General features: G+C 38.3%; 1 protein-coding gene across 1 annotated transcript in view; it reads right to left on the bottom strand.

Annotated features, from left to right (window-relative positions):
• Positions 1-251: 251 nt before the first annotated feature.
• The window catches only part of LOC128983904 (collagen alpha-1(I) chain-like), a 30,572-nt gene continuing 11,154 nt past the window's right edge, over positions 252-19,669 (bottom strand). The window contains exon 2 of the mRNA XM_054403166.1: positions 252-4,958. Coding sequence (XP_054259141.1) covers positions 1,128-4,958 — 3,831 coding nt within the window. The 3' untranslated portion in view covers positions 252-1,127. The remainder of the gene's footprint in view (positions 4,959-19,669) is intronic.

The following is a 19,669-nucleotide window of genomic DNA, read 5'->3' as shown; positions in this document are numbered from 1 at the left end:
TATTTTTCATTATGATGTATCAGCTATACTTTTTGTTACTTTTAATCAGGTAAAATCTACAAGTAGTAACCACCTAATGTTGCGGTTGTCTTAAATATATCTTTGATTAAAGTAAGTACGGACGATAACTTTACTGCTACAAGTTATGGAGCAATTTAGAATGCATCCAAAAGAACTATAACTGCAAAACCAAATTACTCCTCTAATTATAGTTGAAAGAACACAGATTTAAGGAGTTAAACATAACACAGTTATGCAATTCTTTACATGTTTTATATACAAATTCATTAGTACACAGTATTTACAATTACCATTGCAAGAAAGTAATACATGGTAAACACATAAATGAGTATTCAACATAATTCTAAAATAAATTATTGGCACATTTAAATTTTAAATATACTTCCACGCAAAATGTCATGACACATAACAAAGTGGTTTTGTTCACTAATTATTTTTACTTATATCTAACGTTTATTTCACTCTATTCAAGCCATTTGTTAATTGTTTAATGGAAACTGCTGTTACTTTATTTTAAATTGTATTTTTTTTTTAACTTTCAGAACTTTGCTATTAGGTGTAAGCTATGCGAACGTCTAGAAATATATTTGATCATTATTCTTAAAATGAAAACCGGTATGAAAGATACATCATTAGTTGTTTTCTAAACGTCAATTTCAATTATTCTCAACTGTATAAATGCAACAGAAATAAATAAAACCGTGTAGGCTACTATAAGCTATGTTCCCGAGATTCACTGCAAAAGAAGATAGGCGGAAAATGAGCGCGTTTGAACTGTCGGGCCACTAATAAGTCAAAGTGAGTGGACAATTATATCCGCTGCAGAATGATTAGTTGGAGTCGTGGTATAAACGCTCAGAAAGCTGTTCACGATCATGGACATACTTTCACTAGCGCGAGGGTCAGGGACAGCGGGAACCGAGATCTTGAATCCCGCAGAGGCTAACACACATACCTACATTCTCTGGCTGCAGCTTCGCTATTCCCAGCCCAGTATACGCCCATCTTTATTATTAAATTAACATTAGAATGGCGAAGCTGCGAGCTAGAGTGTTGTAGCGTTTCAACAAACATTCTATGAAAGTCTTTACAATTGGCTAACTAACTCACGTCACATCTTTGGTCTCGCTCGTAGATTGCGTTGAGTTTGAAGTAAATTTATGATTGTTCAGTGACACGTCATCTGAGGCTGCACCAAATTTGTACTGCACGTTTGGAGATTTGAAGATAACGTAAGAGCCATCCCCTTGAGGTTGGTTGGAGTCGAGAAGATTTGTCTCGGGGCTTTCAGCTTGGCCGCCTTCTTGCTCTGTCTTATTATGACTTTTACCGTGTTCGCTATTGTAATACAAGGCAACGCCATTTCTCGCAAGATACGCTGTAAACCTCTCTTGGTCGCTTAAAGTTTTGTCGTAACCCGACTGATTCGAGTCGTTATCGGATGTGATAGTCGAGTTCGAATTGTACTGTGTCACGTTTTCGTTGTTAGTTGTATTCAATACTTGTTCACTGATGGAAGAGCCCTGGATTTCACTATCAGCAACGTTTTGCGGTGCGTTTTGAAACTGTTGGTAAACGTTTGAAGCGGCATGCTGATAAGGATCAATATTGCCTTGAGTATAAACTTGTTGGAAAGTTTGTTGTTGTTGATTTGGTTGTTGTTGTTCAATAGCTGCCAAAATATCTTGCAACAATCCATTAGAGAGCACTTGGTCATGGGCTATAGATTGTTGTCCTGTACTCCCTACGCCACCAGCCGGTTGAATCTGGAGGGTATAACTTCCTTGATTTCCCTGTATAGGTATATTTTGAATTCCGCTCGCTGTTGATTGTGTTATAAAGTGGCCACCCGGGTGATTTGCAAACTGGGGGCCAAGATCAATCATCTGTGATTGTGTGATTGAATTACCCTCCAAACCGAGAGACTGTATCAGCTGGTTAACCTCTGGTACCCCTTCTCCACCGGTTGGACCTGTCGGGGAGAGTAAATTATTATTTTGATAACTTAATGCACCATGTCCACTACTTCCAAGACCGTCAGATCCTTGTTGGACTAGTGTTGTTTGGATGAGCTGGTTATTTTGATCAATAGATTGGGCTATATTTCCGTCTACGACTGTTTGGGACCCATAACTATCGAAATTCTGATGTCCTCCATTAGATGGTGGTGAAAGATCAACAGAAAGTGATTGGGTGATGTGGAAGTCATCGCCCTTGACATCGCTACCTCCGAAATGACCTTGGCCATTTATGTAGTTTTCATTGTTGACCTCATTTACAGGTTTTCCAACTTCTGGGGGAGGTGGAGGTATGTACGTCCCCCCTTGGAAAGGTCGCCCCTTTCCTGAATTTTTATATTCTGCAGATTGAGCAATTGCCTCCAATAGCCCTGCTGGAACAGGTTGAACAAACTTTACTGGCTCTTTTGGCTGAATATGGTTTGGCCCTTCTACTGTTTTTCCTGAAGGCAATCCGTAATTTAGCCCAGAAAGATGAATATCAACACCTTTACCCTGTTGAGGCACTCCATACGACTGACTGGGGGGTTGATCGGGTGGATGGCCTATGTTTGGTGGAGGAGTGCCACAACACCCACTAATGGGCACCCCGAAGGTTCCAGGTGGTGTATCGCCGGGAACTCCGTAAGCACTTGAAATTCCACCTCCAAAGGAGCCTCCTGGCTCCGCAAACGGACCACTGGATCCGCCGAAATTGTCGTAATTAGGAATGCCATAAGATGAACTTGGTGATTTTGGGATGCCATAAGATGAACTGGGTGGTGGTGGTGGACCTACATAACCTCCACCGTGACCACCTCCTGAAGGCGGCGGGCCGTATGAATTGCTAGGAGGACCGTAACTGCTACTGGGAACCTTAGGGGATTTAGGTGGGCCATATGATGAACTAGGAGATTTGGGTGGTCCGTAAGATCCAGAGGGTTTCTTTGGTGGACCATAAGCGGAGCTTGGTGGTTTGGGTGGTCCATAGGCACTACTTGGTGGTTTTGGGGGACCATATGTATTAATAGGTTTTGGAGGACCATATGCCCCGCTTGGTGGTTTAGGAGGACCGTAAGAGCTACTTGGTGGTTTAGGAGGACCGTAAGAGCTACTTGGTGGTTTTGGTGGTCCATATGAGTCACTCGGTGGACCGTATGAATCACTCGGGGGTTTTGGTGGACCATATGAATCGCTCGAGTGTTTTGGTGGACCATATGAATCACTTGGTGATTTTGGTAGACCATATGAATCACTTGGTGGTTTTGGTGGACCATATGCTCCACTCGGTTTTTTGGGTGGTCCGTAAGAAGAGCTTGGTTTTGGAGGTCCATATAATGTGCTCGGTTTAGGAGGGCCATATGAGGAAGATGGTCGTGGTAAGGGTGGTGGGGGAGGGGGCGGTGGGCCCTCGTATGATCCACTAGGTCCATGTGAAGGTCCTGAAGGTGGTGGCCCATAAGAGTCTGAGGGTGGTGGCCCATAAGATTCTGAGGGTGGTGGCCCATAAGAGTCTGAGGGTGGTGGTCCATACGAGTTTGAGGGAGGTTGCTTATATGACCCTGAAGGTGGTGGTCCATAAGAATCGGAAGGTGGTCCATTTTGTCCTTCGAAATGAATTCCACCTCCATGCCCTCCTCCAGAAATCGCAGGGGCTGGCTGTGGAGCTCCATAGGTGGTCGAAGGATTCTGTGGTGGTGCCCCATAAGAACCACTTATAGAACCTAGATTATCTATATTAGTTAGGACTCCTCCACTTCCTCCAAAGTCTCCTGAAAATCCGTTTATACCACTAGATCCACCAAAGTTTGGTGCTGAGCTACAACATCCTCCACCTCCTCCTCCAATATCTGCTGTGTCAGTATGACCAGAAATACTGATTAAAACACCACCATCTCCATGTGTTGATCCATCGAACGATCCCCCAATTCCACTGTGGTCATTTCCGATTCCGGAAGGAGCACCGTACGAACCAGAGGGAGGTGGTGGGGGTGGCCCACCATAGGACGAATCACCGCCTCCATGAGCACCATTATCAGGAGGTCCGTATGTGTCACCTGGTGTGTGAGACTGATGAGGATGAGATGTAAGTCCAGGTATGGGCTGCCAACCATCATATCTTATATCAGGAGGAGTTGGTGGAGCTGGCACTCCAGGAGGCCCTTTGGGGTTCACAATAACTGGTGTACCATAACCACTGCTAGGTCTCGGAGGTCCAGCAGGGGGTGGACCATAAGAGGAACTAGGAGGCCCATATGATGTACTTGGAGGAGGTCCCGGAGGAGGTCCGTAAACAGGCTTGGGAGGTGGTCCATAAAGAGGCTTGGGTGGTTTTGGCGGAGGCCCATAAGACGGTTTGGGTGACTTAGCTGGTGGTCCATATACTGGCTTAGGGGGTCCATAAAATGGCTTTGGGGGTGGTGGTGGAGGTCCAAACGAATCAGACCCAGTTGGCGGTCCATATGACCCAGAAGGTTTTGGGGGTGGCCCATAAGAGCTTGGGGGTGGGTCGAAAGATGGTTTAGGTGGGCCGTAACTTGGTTTAGGTGGGCCATAACTAGGTTTTGGTGGTCCATATTGAGGCTTTGGTTTCGGTGGTGGACCATACTGATGCTTTGGAGGGGATGGAGGTGGGCCATAAGCACTCTCTGGAGCAGCTGATGGGTATGAGTCCGAGGGTCCTGAAGGTCCGAAAGAACTCCCGCCACCTGATGGCTGTGGTGGTCCATAGACAGGTTTTGGTCCAAACGCCGATGAGTCTGGAGGTGGAAGATAGGAATCTCCGGCGAACGAGTCTGCTGGTCCTGATGCGGATGAGACGAGGTCTCCCCTATTAGCTGCCTCAGACGAGGATGCTGATGGGGAATCTGATGGTTTGTCGTTTACCACTGCGGACATGGGTCTTGCCAACAGCAGGCACAATGCCGCTATGGCGGACACCTGGAACAACAACAAAAGTTGAATTAATAAATGCCTTTATGCCTCTGAAACATTTACTATTAAAACATGTACTTGAAAAGATACAACCATTGACGAATTTCATCAAATTATTTGTATAGGCCTATATAAAATCTTTCTTCACTAAAGTAGTTTCTTTGATTTCAATAAAGTTTTCAAGTTACAATATTACAAATATTATTCTTCATTGTAATAAATCATTAACCATTAATTTATGCTTTCATCCAACATGATAAACATTTATATTTTAAGTATAGTTTGAAACTTTCTAGAAATATTTTGTCACAGTGAATTCATAAATTGTATACCTTTTTTCCATACGATCCAGTAAAATGATAAAGGCAGCTTTATTGCCTCATGAATAAAAAAATGTACACAGACGAACATTTACATTGACGCTAGAATTTCAAAAATGTATGCAGACAAACCTAAAGGCTATCACGCCACAACGATGTTTGTAATAGATAATGGCGCATATGATATAATATATAACAAACTTGGATTTAAATACATACAACCAACTATTTTGTTGTTTCAAAATTGAATAAGCAAACAGTAAATTTACACTTGAATATAAAACTAATTTTTTTCTTTACTATAAATGGATTCTTCATAAACTGGATGCGTTCAATAAAAAATAAGACTTATTTTTAAGTAATACATTGTATGACGTAATCTTGATGGTTGTGATTTACGTTTCGACTCGCGGAACAGTTTCACCCAACATGAACAATGAAGATGTCACTGTTTTTAATGGCGCTTTCCCACGGGGCATATGGCAGCGCCGGGGATGTCTCGCAAATGGCTCGCTATTCTACCGCTTTCTTCCTTTCCCTTTCCTAGTATGGCACCTCTCGTAGGACACTCGCCAACGTGTTTTACATACTTTCGCTGAGTGTGTACACAAGGGCTACTTTCCCACTGTCTCTGGTAACTGGTTAATGCTCCTAACTGTCTTCAATTAGTAACTTAGTCAGCCGGTGCCGGATCTATGGACCCGCTCAAACCAGGGCTGACTTGATTAAATATTGATGAGCCGTCTGCAAGTGAAATATGGGAAAGCTTCGACTGCGTATCTACCTTTTAAACCTGTCACTTGAGAGAAGGTTATGATGAAACTATATTATAATAGTGGAATAACGTCTGTTATAGAATTAATTTGGACATATTTCATAGCGACAGTTGATAAATTTAGGTCAGAAAAGTTTATTTAAACAATATGTTAACATATTAGTAAACAGTTGTATTTAATAATGCTTGATTAGTAATGTAATTAATACAGGTTTTACAAAAATGTTTGCAAAAGAACGAGACCCCACTCGTTTGACATTTGATTGACCTATTTTCTTATTTTCTGATTCGTATTGTTTGGTTGATAGTAGGCACAATATAAAACCATCACAACTGAGAACGCAATGCGATTAGACTGGTTCATGTAATGAGAAGAGTAAGTGACTTCTTAACCGAGGGTCGTCTTCTATCATTACAACGTCCCTGTCATTACCCTTTCCATTTCCATACTATGAACCTTCCACAGACGCAGTCACTCAAAGAAATCACATGATTTTCCTGTCTGCTTGTATTTAATGCTTCCGGACTGAAAATATTCTGGTTCCGAATGTTATATCATGGTTTGCTGAAATGTGAATATCATTGCATGATGACTGAAATATAAAATTCTATTATTTGGCGTCGACCCGTTTGACTTCATAAGTATTAATAAAACTATTGATTGGTTAAGTTAAGCTGAAATAAACAAATCATAAAAGAGTAAAATACAAATAAATAATCACACTGATAAAAAAAAAGTAAAAAACTAAAAGAATAACAAACAAATAAGTACAGATGAGGTAATTTTAATATTAGATACATGGAAAGTTCCTATAAGAAAGCAATTACGACCTTAAAGGGCAATTCATGAAATAATGGATGTTTTTGCGCAAAGTTTCTCGTCATGACGAACATTTTAAGTATATGATTTATGGGGGTGTGACTTGTAGTTTTCTCAAAAGTTCATGGGTGCTTTGGGCTTTATATATGGATGACCTTTATTAAATATGTCGTTTTAATTCAAATTTCTTTTTCTATTTTTTGTTTGTTTCTATTTTAAAAAGTAGTATAAACTAAATAGCTTATTCCCTATATGGGAAATTTGCTAAAAGAAAAGTCATTTTGTACTTTGAGGGTGCTTAGAACATATTTGTTTATTAAAGGGTGTTATAAAACATCCAACTGATTTAATGAATACAAAAGTACCTTGTTCGTACTAGATCTTACACCACTGCTTCGCTTATATGATCCTTGCCATTATGATTTTACAACAAATTATAAAAAATAATTGTGGTTATATTTCTGATTGAAACGAATTTTGATAAAATAAAATAGAGCTCGCTGTGCTAGATACAGGTGTAAAATGGCTGAGGTGTAGTTTTATATTTTAGGAACGCCACCTTTATATTTACTCCACCTTCACATTCTTCACAATTATACTTGAACAGAAACTGTGTGCTGTTTGGAAGAAAGTGCATCACCATTGTGTTTATAAACTTAATTGGAAACAACTCTCATCTCATCTTAGCCTTGACTCAAAAAGCATCACAATAAAAACATTATTATTGGGCTAAAGGTATTTTCATTCAGTGGTGCCAACATCACTCGGAAAGCAATAAAAAGAAAATGCATAACCCTATCAAGATAATAAAACAAACCCCTATCAGGCGTGGTCAATTTTTGAATCCCTAGACTTAGATGATAGTCGCTGGCAGAGTAACTTGCGTTATATTAGATACAATAGTTAGATTCAAATGTACATCTTAGTATTTCCTACGCAGTTCCAGTTCAACGATTAATTGGGCTGAGCCCAGCGGTAGGTCTATCTAGTAACACACACTGGTTTTAACTGCTTGAAAACTATTTTTAAATTATTTCGAACATTAAAATATAACTATGTATTAAGCCATGATCAATCTAATTAAATGTCCATAAAATAACACAAAAAATCTGCCAGGATGGTGTCTTGTAGGAATTTTGTAAGACCGTTTTATATCTGCCAACATAATACTATTCAATGTTCTTTTTCTAGTTTTGAAGGTTCTGTAGTTTGACATTGAACTAGTCGTCTTTTTATTTACATATGATACCAAAAATATAATAAAACCATTGTAAAATAACTACAATTTCTAAGGACTTGAAGTGCAAGTGCCTACTCTCCTCCGTCGACGAGACCTTCGACACAAAAATTCGTATGCGAGGCGCATCTGGTCTAGTTCTGAAACACTTACAACACTACGCATGTCTTTGTTATCTCTTCAGATTGTAGAACAATGCAACCTAATTGGCCTCAAAGACAACTTTCTATGTTCTTAATTCTGAGATTGATCCCAGCCAAACTATTGAGATTGTTACTCGGTGGTTATCAAGGGCGTCTACTGTGTCATTGGTCACGGTCTGAAGACTGACATAGTCGTCAAAAACAACATATGTGAACATTAAAACATACAGTGAAATAAAATTAAATGTATAAGTAATTTAACTAATGAACTTTTATAAATATCCCAAATTTATTTGTAACAAATTCATATTAGTGCATAAAAATAAGATGGTGCCTGTCTGTATTTGTTTGTGTGTGTTACTCAGTCACAAAAAACTCCTGAACCAACTGTACCTCTTTTTCACAAATATAACTACTACAATAAGAAACACTTAGGACTACACCCACCACGATGATGGCCGAGGGCTATACCCCATTGGCCTTCAAAGTACCGAGGTTAGGCGTTTAAAAGTAAATATTGATTGATCGCATGGTTACAATGAGAAAACTATTTCCATTTCAAAGCAAACAACCAGTATTGTCAAATAGTTTTTTTCCACGCAGTTCACTTGAACAAATTAAATATAATATTTTGCTCAACCATGTGACAGGTTTGTTTACCTTAAGATTGTGGACAACGATTATGATAAAATAAGTAAGCTTCTCTAACCTATGTTTGTATTAATCTAAGGTATATTTCCAAGTATTCTAAATAAAGCTTATATCAATATTTAGCTGACAGGTTTTTGTAGAAACAGTAGAAAATTATAATTGTTACATAATTTGAATTATTTTTATAGCTTTTTACAATCTTGAATCACTTCGAATGTCTTTAGATCAAGCCTTAAAATCTAGATATATTTTATAATATATACAAAGATCTTTTTGGAATACAAATCCATGTATAAATCTCAAAGTACCCATGAACTTTTGAGAAAAGTAGGAGATTTTGTTTACTCAATCCTTTCTTTAATCATTGGGAAGTGTGTTAACGTAAATGTATTTAACTAACATTCAATCATGATTATTAACATACGAAGTTTTTGCCAAACATACAAATTTAATCTCTTTAAATAATGTAGGCCTACGTACCAATTCGATAAACTGTAAATACAACGGGTATCGTTAGATATTTTGTTGTAGAAATTTACAAGATATTCGATATATTCGTTGAATTTGTTTTAGAGTTACAGAAAATAAAAACTTTAGGTTTAAGCTACTTCAACGTTTGACAGCCTAGCAGAAAAAAATAATGGTCGCAACCCCTATTTCCAGAGTTTTTAGGAGTAGGCCTATCAACGTTCCAGTACAGTACTTAGGCATGATTAAATAAACAGTTAACTGAAGCTTTTCTGTAGAACTTTCCCTGCCAAATTGAAACGTTAACAACATGCATTCTGCTATTCTTTAAGAGAAAGTTCCTACGGTTTTGCATAGTGACAGGCTGGTTTTGTTCTAACGCCCACGTCGGAAGAAGAATGATACACAGAGACACTTCTCATCCTGGCAACCATAACTAGTACACGGAAAAATTCATTTCTTAAATAAAATCGAGTGAGTAAAAATTAATTATTACATCGGTAATTTGTATTCACCGTGTAAGATCACACATCGAAGTTTGCAATTACATAAAAGTGCTAATGTACCCAAAAACACACACAGACCACAGCATTAAATCTGGTCTAATAATACTGTTACAAGTCAGGAGCCCCGCGCAACAATAGCCAGGTGCCGTCTCAAAAGGGTTGTTTGTCAACATGGGGTTTTCCGAAAGACAATAGACCCATGTCAACGGACTACGTCAATAGGGTCTTTGACATCCACCAGAAGCTTCCACGGTGATCTGTAAACACCTTTGTCTAGGCTACTAGGGGTCTCCAGAATGTTCCACGGTAAACTTATATAAGGGACCGTCTTCCGGCACACGGCAGTTGAGTTGAGTTGAGCCTTCCGAGAATCGTCGCAGCAAGCGCGTGTCGGTGTTGGTGACCAGTGCTAGTGCTAGTGGCAGTGACAGTGTAGTGACGGTGTAGAGACAGTGTAGTGACACTAGTGACAGTGTAGTGACAGTGTTGTAACAGAAGTAGTGATAAATCCTGTAAAGGTTAGCTGTAAGTAGAATCACTGTAAATTAGAATAGGCTTTTTAGCTAGGTTAGATAGGGTTAGTTAGGTGTTAGGTAATTGTAATATCTGTAAATATAGAATAATTAGTGTAAATAAATAGTTATTATAAAATCGCCAAGTTTTATTTGTAAAGAACCTGCTAAGCCCGCAACAATTGGTGTCAGAAAGCGGCATTATTTTGGCAATTTTAATTGTAAAATATTGAGTTTAATTTTAGTTGTATTAGATATTAGTAAGAATCAGGATCTTTGTTACATATTAGTAATTTGTGTCGTAAGTTTGTTTACAAAGTTTTGTTAAATTTACGTTGTCAAAAAAAAATCATTTATTGTGAAAGTATTTTAATTATTTTGTATAAAAATGGCTTTCAAAGGTGTAAAACTTGATTAATTAAAAGTAGTTAATCTTAGGAGAGAATTAGAAGAACGAGATTTAGATACTACTGGAACTAAATCAGCCCTTCAGGCACGCCTTAAACAAGCTTTAATTGATGCAGGTGAAGACCCAGATAACTTGTTATTTGAAACATCTGATATGAATAAAATGCTTAAGAACTTAGAGTCAAAAATGTCAGAAAATAGCAAAACATTAGAGTCAAAAATGTCAGAAACTAGTAAAGCATTAGAAAACCTAGAAGCTAATATTGAGTCAAAAATTTCAAATGTAGAGTCAAAAATGCTGAACAAATTAGATGAATATTCGAACAAAGTTGATAGCTTAGAAAGTAGAATGAATGAAATGGACGAGAAAATTAACTGTATAGAAAAAAATCTAGAAGATAGGTTAGTTGATAAGCTTAGGCAGGAGATGGCTGCGTCAGGAAGCTTCACACCTGCGTCATCGGCTAGCACTGGCGAACTTCAGCATGAAAACGCCCCAGAAACGATCTCCAAGCCAGCGCCCACCATTGCTGCCGTTGCCTCTCAGAACATCGTTCCTCACTTCGATGGAAAAACCCCCTGGGCGGACTACATGCTTCTCTTCGAGACAGCGGCTATGGTCCAAGGGTGGACCGAGGAGACAAAGGCTTCAGCACTGTGCCTTGCACTACGGGGCGATGCACTAGCTGTTCTGCATGCTATGACAATGGCGGAGCGGAAGAATTTCGCAGAATTAGTAAGAAGATCGGACATGCGCTTTGGACATCGACATATGGACCAGCTCGACCGATCACAGCTGCGGAACCGGATCCAGAAGCCCAGCGAGTCACTTCAGGAGTTTGAAGCCGACATTGCTCGCCTGGTGAGAAACGCCTATCCATCGGTCACGGATGATGTCTACGAGAGTTTGGCGGTGGATAAATTCCTAGACGGTCTACGTGAACCTGAGACTCAACAGGTAGTGAAACTCACCAGACCAAAGACCCTGAGTGACGCACTGACACAGGCACTGGAGTTCGAGGCTGTGCGACAGTCGGTGAGGGGCCAGGCTCGAGTCCGCGTGGCAGACGCAGAACCTACAACTCCACTGGACATCGAGGAGCTAGTAAAGAGAGTTCTGGAGGCACTCAAAAATCGTCACCGGCAGGCACGCTGTTGGAACTGCGGAGAGATGGGGCGTCCCCGGACTAAGCCTCAGTCAATCCCTCCAGGATCGAAGCAGGAGTATGACTTCGAGTCAACTCATCGCACTGGGCCGGGCCATAAGAAGGCGGATGCACTCTTCAGAAGACAATGTGGAGACAGTGGCAATCATTGTGCGCGCAAGGAAGACTACAGTGCATCGGTTCGTCGTGTGATCGTCATTAACGACGAAAAGACGCCAAGTTTTGTTTGTAAAGAACCTGCTAAGCCCGCAACAATACGCTTAGTTGGGAAATAAACAAAGCAGGCGTAGAGCAAAATCATTTAAAAGCTGGAAAGCGTTAAAAAATTAATAAAAATTGTTTGTCTATGCCAAATAGATATAATAAAGATTCTTTCTACTCACGACAAAAGTTATGTTAAAACTGCATAATTTAACTGTAATCAATGTAATTAAATAATAACACGGCTAGTCTCGCCTAAAGGAGGCAGTAACGAGAGTGAGGGTGACAGGCGTGTTTTCTGTGGGTTGTACACAGTATCAACTATCAGCGTCAGCGACACATTCTGCGGTCAGTGAAAGGCCTAATGACCGCGCGCGCTGACTCAATCAGCGGAGCTCCATTCAACACACGATTAATGACCGGTGTAAATGAACCGTCTGACAACTGTGTTCATCGCCAAAGCCGCGCAACCACAATGTAGCACCGAGAACTTGCTCCTACTCCTGCTAAGGTAAACCTGCTGCTGTCCTTGCTGCTACTCCCACCCTGGTCATACACCCATAGACCTGCTGCTACTGCCACCCTAACTATACCACCGTAAAACTGTTCCTACTGCCACCCTGGCCATATTACCGTAAACCTGCTGCTACTGCTGTCCTGGCCATACTACCGTAAACCTGCTGCTACTGCTGTCCTGGCCATACTACCATAAACCTGCTGCTACTGATGTCCTGGCCATACTACCGTAAACCTGCTGCTACTGCTGTCCTGGCCATACTACCGTAAACCTTCTGCTACTGCTGTCCTGGCCATACTACCGTAAACCTGCTGCTACTGTTGTTCTGGCCATACTACCGTAAACCTGCTGCTACTGCTGTCCTGGCCATACTACCGTAAACCTGCTGCTACTGCTGTCCTGGCCATACTACCATAAACCTGCTGCTACTGCTGTCCTTGCCATACTACCGTAAACCTGCTGCTACTGCTATCCTGGCCATACTACCGTAAACCTGCTGCTACTGCTGCGTCCTGGCCATACTACCGTAAACCTGCTGCTACTGCCACCCTGGCCATACTACCGTAAACCTGCTGCTACTGTTGTCCTGGCCATACTACCTTAAACCTGCTACTGCTGCAGTCTTAGTCATACTACAATGAGTCTACTGATGTAAATATTTGGATAAGAAATCGGCGAAGGGTTTTAGTCATTATTGAATGTTATAATAATTTAAAATAGTGTATCAAATCTACATACATTCTAGAACTTTATTTAATTATTTATTATTTTAGATGATTATTAGTATGTTTTTAAGAAAAAACTATACGACATCTGAAGTCATAAAAGTCATTCGGAGAGAGCTCGGCCGCCACACACGCCCTTCAGATGTCCGCCTCATTGGGTTTATGACCGCCATTTGAAACTGCCTGAGTTACAGGGTACTTACCGCACACTAACAAACAGTTATGGCTATGGACGGCTTAGCTGCCTTATACGATATCAGTGCATCAGTCTTTGTAAAAGCACGACAGAGCTGCTCGCTTAAAGGGTTACAAATCACCAAAGATCAATTCCTCTGACGTTCTCGTTATCATCAGTTACGAGTAGTTATCTTTTAACTAAGTAAGAAATAAATGAGAAGTCAATTAACCGTCAGATCGTTGACATCGATGCAACGAGAGTTAAGTAATCCTTCAAACTGTGCAACCGATTCAAGCTACTTTTATTTGTTAGGGTTGGTAAATAAGAACAAGCAATTAATTTCCCTTGTTCTAAAATATCAGCATAAAAATTTACGATTGAGATTAGGTCTTCTGTACTCTGCCTAAGCTTTTTTTTTACAAGACCGTCTAATTCCATCCTTGAGAAGGTTTAATCAAGCCCTAAGTGTTCCGAGACTGTGTTGTTTATTTGCTGTTTTTTTCAGTCCCCAATTCTCTTAAGTGAGGGCTGGAATACGCCCCTGGGTACGACCTTCTCTTCGCTCCGCTAAAAGCTAATAGAAAGCTTATATTCGCGTAATGCTACTTCATCGCTTGGGACACTCCTCAAGTTCAGTTATATTTTATGATAACAGTTCAAATAGGCTAGTTTTAATGTAAAGTGTAATATTTATAAATTTAGGAATTGATCCACTGAATGTACTAAGTTAAATATTTTTAAATAAACGTTTAAGCATTCGAAACATTTCTATGAATTATCCCATGGCCCTAGACCTCGACACAAAAATGTTAGAATGTGGAAATAATGTTCCCAGGGATATAATGCCAACGAAGCTTATACTTCGTAATTTTATATAGGTTTTATAGTGATTTCATAATAATGTTCATAGTAATTTTATATATGCTATAAAACTTTAAATAGCTTTCCATGTTTTGTAATTAATTTTACTTACATTAAATTGTTTCTTAAAATAAAACCACTCCAAAGTAGTGTTAAACATTCTTAGTTTACGTTGGAGAGCTAATAGTCCCTCTCGTTTAAAAATAATTTACAATGAAGTCAAAAACCGTAAATTTTTCAGACAATCCACCTATTGATTCTGAAGATAAAATGTCTGTTATATGGGGGGAAATGTTCGGGATCATACAAAACGTATTATTTGTCTTGAATGAGTAGCCATCACAAGTTTTTGTGTTGTTTAATCAATTACTTACCAAAGTAAAACAAATCATAAGTTTAGGTTTTGGTAGACTGGACGTTTTTAGGTTGACTTTCGGTTGGAGAACCAAACTGAAAGAATAATTAAAGTTTTTGAAGGAAGGCTTTCAACCCAAGCGATCACAACAGTTCTGACTTGTTTACGGCGTGATCGGGCTCTGGTTCTGACGGGGCCAATCATCTCCTACACTCTACAATCTCCTAAGTTACTCTCTAGCTCTCTGCTCCAGTCTCTGGAATGTACATTGCTTAGATTTGTTTTATATACCCTAATCTCTGTTCTTATCTCTAATCTCTTTTCTATAACCAAACTGTTCTTATGGGACGATCCTCTATTTTACTCATTTCCAAATGTTTAGGGTAATAAGTTGGAGTGAGCAATAATATAAACTTTACTTCGGTCCGCGTGGTTTAACGTTTTGTTATTTTAGTGGCTATAAGTTTTCTAAGACCCATGTTTTGTTTATTGTATATAAATTTCATTTAAACAAATAGTTGACGTCTACTTAGTATTAAATATTTCTTTCAATCCAATACACCGAAGCCAAGAGGTTTATCCACGTGGTCCAATAACCTACGAAGCGACTGGTTATAAATCAAGATCCAATGACACGAACGATAGAAAGTTCCGCAGAGAAAATCGAGATGCATGTGTGAGTGTATGTGTGAGTTTGTCCAGGTGTGCGATTGGGCCCAGACAGCCTGTTGTTAAGGGAAAGGCAGTCATTGGCGGTCTGCTTCGCTCGCGACCAGTTCTCTACTCGCAAGCCAAGCCAACTTCTGTCACGAGATTCGCAATCTAGTTTCCACGAGTTTAGAAACTGTCGCCTCCGGCCGTATTTATCGATGCTCCAAAATCTCACTTCCGATGCAAAAATCCGGGTTGATTCGATCTAGTTTCAACGGAGAACCGTGTAAATTACAGTATTCGTCAAATGGAATATTCGTATAATGTAAATGAATTTAGTAAAAATTAATTCAATTCTTAGGTTTAACAGCACATGACATGCAAATTACACACATACCGCTTGTCAAATCAATTCTAAGCACGGTTGGCCTTATTGTTAGAACTCAGGACTTTTCTCCAAGAGGTCTGTGTACGAGGACTAAGAACCACAGCCCTTATTTTAAGTCGTGATCCGTTGATTTAAACTATTGTGCTTACTCGTTAAAGAAAAAATTAAGCATAGGTCAGTTTCACGAATGGGACTGGTTATATGAGGTCTCACTTAAAGCTCCAAATTAATAATTCGCCGCTGTACAAAAGGAACTAGCTTTGTTTATTACTGGTGGGTTAATAGTTATTTAATTTAATAGAATTCAGTTAGTTGGGAAAATATTTGACCATAGAATGCTATATTCTTAAGTAGGGATCACCATTGAATTGACATATGTCAATGTTGTAAACCAAGAGCTGTAACTTACTGATGGAAGAAGCAACAGATAATTTCTTTGCAAAAAAGGTATAGTTAATAACAATAATTAGTGGGGTTGACCCCTTATGTTACCCTTAAAATACAAAACCAAAATGTTATGAATACAACGGGGTATTGTTTTAATGAGACGGTTGTTTTGCTAATGCAAATCTATCTACGTTACGATATTTAATAAAGCTAACAAAATACCCCACAACATCCTACACCAGTCGTTAGTAACATAATCTGTACAAGCGCCAGGGAGACGATGAGAAGTGGGGTTGCCGCGACACGAAGGGTCTTTTCTGGGACAGTTTTTTGACGTTGACCGACCAGCTGACGTTCCTCGTCTCAGACGGAAGTGGCTCTGCCCTGGGGTGTCGAAGTAATGAACTAAACGGACCAAAACATAAAGACAGACTTCCGTTTTTCGGCCATGCAGTAAGGAGGTCATCTGAGCAGGTCCTGGTCACATTCCATCGCTTGTCCGATACTCTTTAATTTATTGGGATGTTCTCCGAATCTCGTATGTATGATGATAATTTTAAATATAAACAATTGAAAAAAACACACTTAAGTTTGATTGTAATTTATGTTGACTAGCTGGTTGGCCAGCTCTTCGCTCGGGCAATTTTTTGTAAAATAAATTAGAAATGCAGATGTGAAAACTTTGATTAATCTGTTGACTGACGTACTTGATACAATCATTGAGATACCTTCCATAGACAAATATCCAAATGCATAAAGAAGGCATGAACCCTTTTCTATATAAATGGACGTCCAAACGCCACCAAAAATGTGTAGGCACTTGTTCATAAAGTAGAAATCCAATATAATGTTTCTAAATGATTCTAAATGAAAGAAAATATAAAATTACACAAATTACACACACACACACACAAATAAGCTGTGTACTGTCAAATAGAAGTAGTAAAACCCATAGTAGCCAAGCACGTAACCCTTTAGAAGTTTATGGTTTTCCAAAACAGCTTAACCTAGAAATAGTTTAATCTTAATAAATAATAAACAAAAACAAACATTTTGAGACAGATTTTTTTTTATAAAAATGTTGTAACAGATGGTATATGGTATTGATAAACCATAAATAAAAAATAAAAATCCCTTCCACATGAAAAACGTGGGAACTTGGAAGTCCCGTGGTCAGAGCCCTGAGGTATAAAAGAAAATTCTGGCTCCTTAACGACCTTCTACACAAATATTTTTTTATATATATGATGTGAGATATTTTATTCCGTCTTCCAAAGATGTATAAAAGAAAGATGTATGAAAGATGTAAGAAGATGTATGAATCAAAGGATGCTTATCTAACAAACGTGGTATCAAAATGTCTTGCTAACGTAGCTGTGGAGTTGCCAGCTTAGTTATAGTAATATAAACTTATTAAAATACAAAATTAAATCAGTGACGATAGCGTGTTTTATCATCAGTGTTCGTTATACTATACGTTTTCAGTTAGATAATTTATTTTTTACATTGTATTTTCTAAAAAATAAATACATTATTACTTGTTGTTTTTGATAAGTTGATTTAAAAAGTTTTGTTAGTGTAAATGTTTGAAAGTATTAACTGAATTTCTGTTCTTCATTCCATTATTGCAATTCTTGTAGTTGTTGTTTTGTTCTTGTCATCACCAGAATCAGAATCAGAATCAGAAAAGCTTTATTCAAGATTTATACATTATATACCTACATGAAATATATGCATAAATACAGAATGGCGTCAAGATTCAGTTTCTTCTTTTTGTTTGTATACAATAAAAGTATATGTATTGGGGTTGATTATACAGGGTGTCCATTAAAAACGTTTCAGGACTTTGGGAAATGAATCCTCATACTAAAAGGAAGAAAAAAGTTTCGTGAAGGTATGTCCGAAAATGCATATTTGCCCAGATATCCACCATTTTGTTTCTTATACAAAACTATTTTTATCTGTGAAGTTTTCCTTCCGATAATAATGACATTTTGTAAGCATGTTAACATATAAAAGACCTATTATAGAAAAAATAGTAAAGTTGGTCCAATTTTAAATTTTAAAAATGGTGTCCGTTTGAATGTTTATAACTTAAATAACTCAAAAACTGCTAACTCAATGAAAAAATTGCGAGGATACTTTTTTTATTTTCAATTTACTATCAAACGATACCAAGTAAAAAAAACTGACAGTAAAAAATAGAAAAATATTTTTTTATCAGGTAAAATTAAGTGTTTCCTAATTTTTTTAGGGCAACCCTTTTTTCACACAAAAAATTTTATATTTCAATTATTTGATGTCCAATCTTTTTGATCTTAATATAGTTTGATAGGAAATTAAAAATGCAAAAAGAAAACATTCTTTAACATTTATTCATAGATTTAGCCGTTTTTGAGTTATTTAAGTTATAAAAATTCAAACAGCCACCATTTTGAAATATACAATCGGACCAACTTTATTATCTTTTCTATAACAGATCTTGTGTATGTTAACGTGCTTACAAAATTTCATAATCATCGAGTGAAAAACTTCACAGATAAAAATAGTTTTGTTTTTTACAAAATGGCGGATGCCTGGGTAAATATGCATTTTCGGACATAACTTCACATAAGCTTTTTTTCTTCCTTTAAGTATGATGATTCATTTACCAAAAGTCCTGAATCGTTTTTTATGGACACCCAGTATATCATTGAATATTGATTGGGCCTTAATAATTGTTATTAGATATTTTTGCATTTAACAAGTTTTGAAACACAACAGGTTTTAAAGATTTCTGATTTTGTTTAGGTTAATAGGTAATACCTACTTTTAGAGTATGTTAAATTATATTTCTGCACAAATAAACAGTACAATAATGAGTATAATTCCTTTGTTTTTAGAGTTTCAGTATATTAAGTAATTCAAATATTACCGTTTTTTTATTTAGAGCTATTGCAGGAGTTGAAAAATACTATTACTACCAGTAATTAATTGTTACTAAGGAAAAACGTGATTGTAATTGGTTGGGTCTTTGGAGAATCAATTGTTGGCAACGTCGTTTGTAGTCGGTTGTCGTGCCTACGTGAACCGCTGAGCACAGAACCGCCTCGTACCAGATATTTGAAAACATAATGAAACAGTCACAAACAGACACGGCTAATATCGTAGTTGAAACCCAATTACGACATAAGTTGATGTCAGAAACAACTGTTTGGTCCAATCGAGTCCAAATCGCCTTCAGCATGCCAAACTTATTATTTTGTTACTCGCAACTCTGTTTTGTGTTTGGATTGCGATGATTGAAAAACTCCAACAGCAATTTTTCAGCTGAACGGATATCGAGCCCGCGGGTTGTGTGTGTATCCGTGGCAACCACCTAGTTAAACAATTTGTCTACGGAACAAAAATGGTTCCACCGAAATGTAATGTAATATTGATCTATAACCATCAATATAGGAAATCTTTT

This window comes from Macrosteles quadrilineatus, unplaced genomic scaffold, assembly GCF_028750875.1.
Source record: "Macrosteles quadrilineatus isolate MER2022 unplaced genomic scaffold, UCM_ALF_1.0 Scaffold_1__1_contigs__length_201487025, whole genome shotgun sequence".
Taxonomy (NCBI): domain Eukaryota; kingdom Metazoa; phylum Arthropoda; class Insecta; order Hemiptera; family Cicadellidae; genus Macrosteles; species Macrosteles quadrilineatus.
The sequence above is the reverse complement of the archived record's forward strand: the minus strand, read 5'-3'. Positions and strand labels throughout refer to the sequence as shown.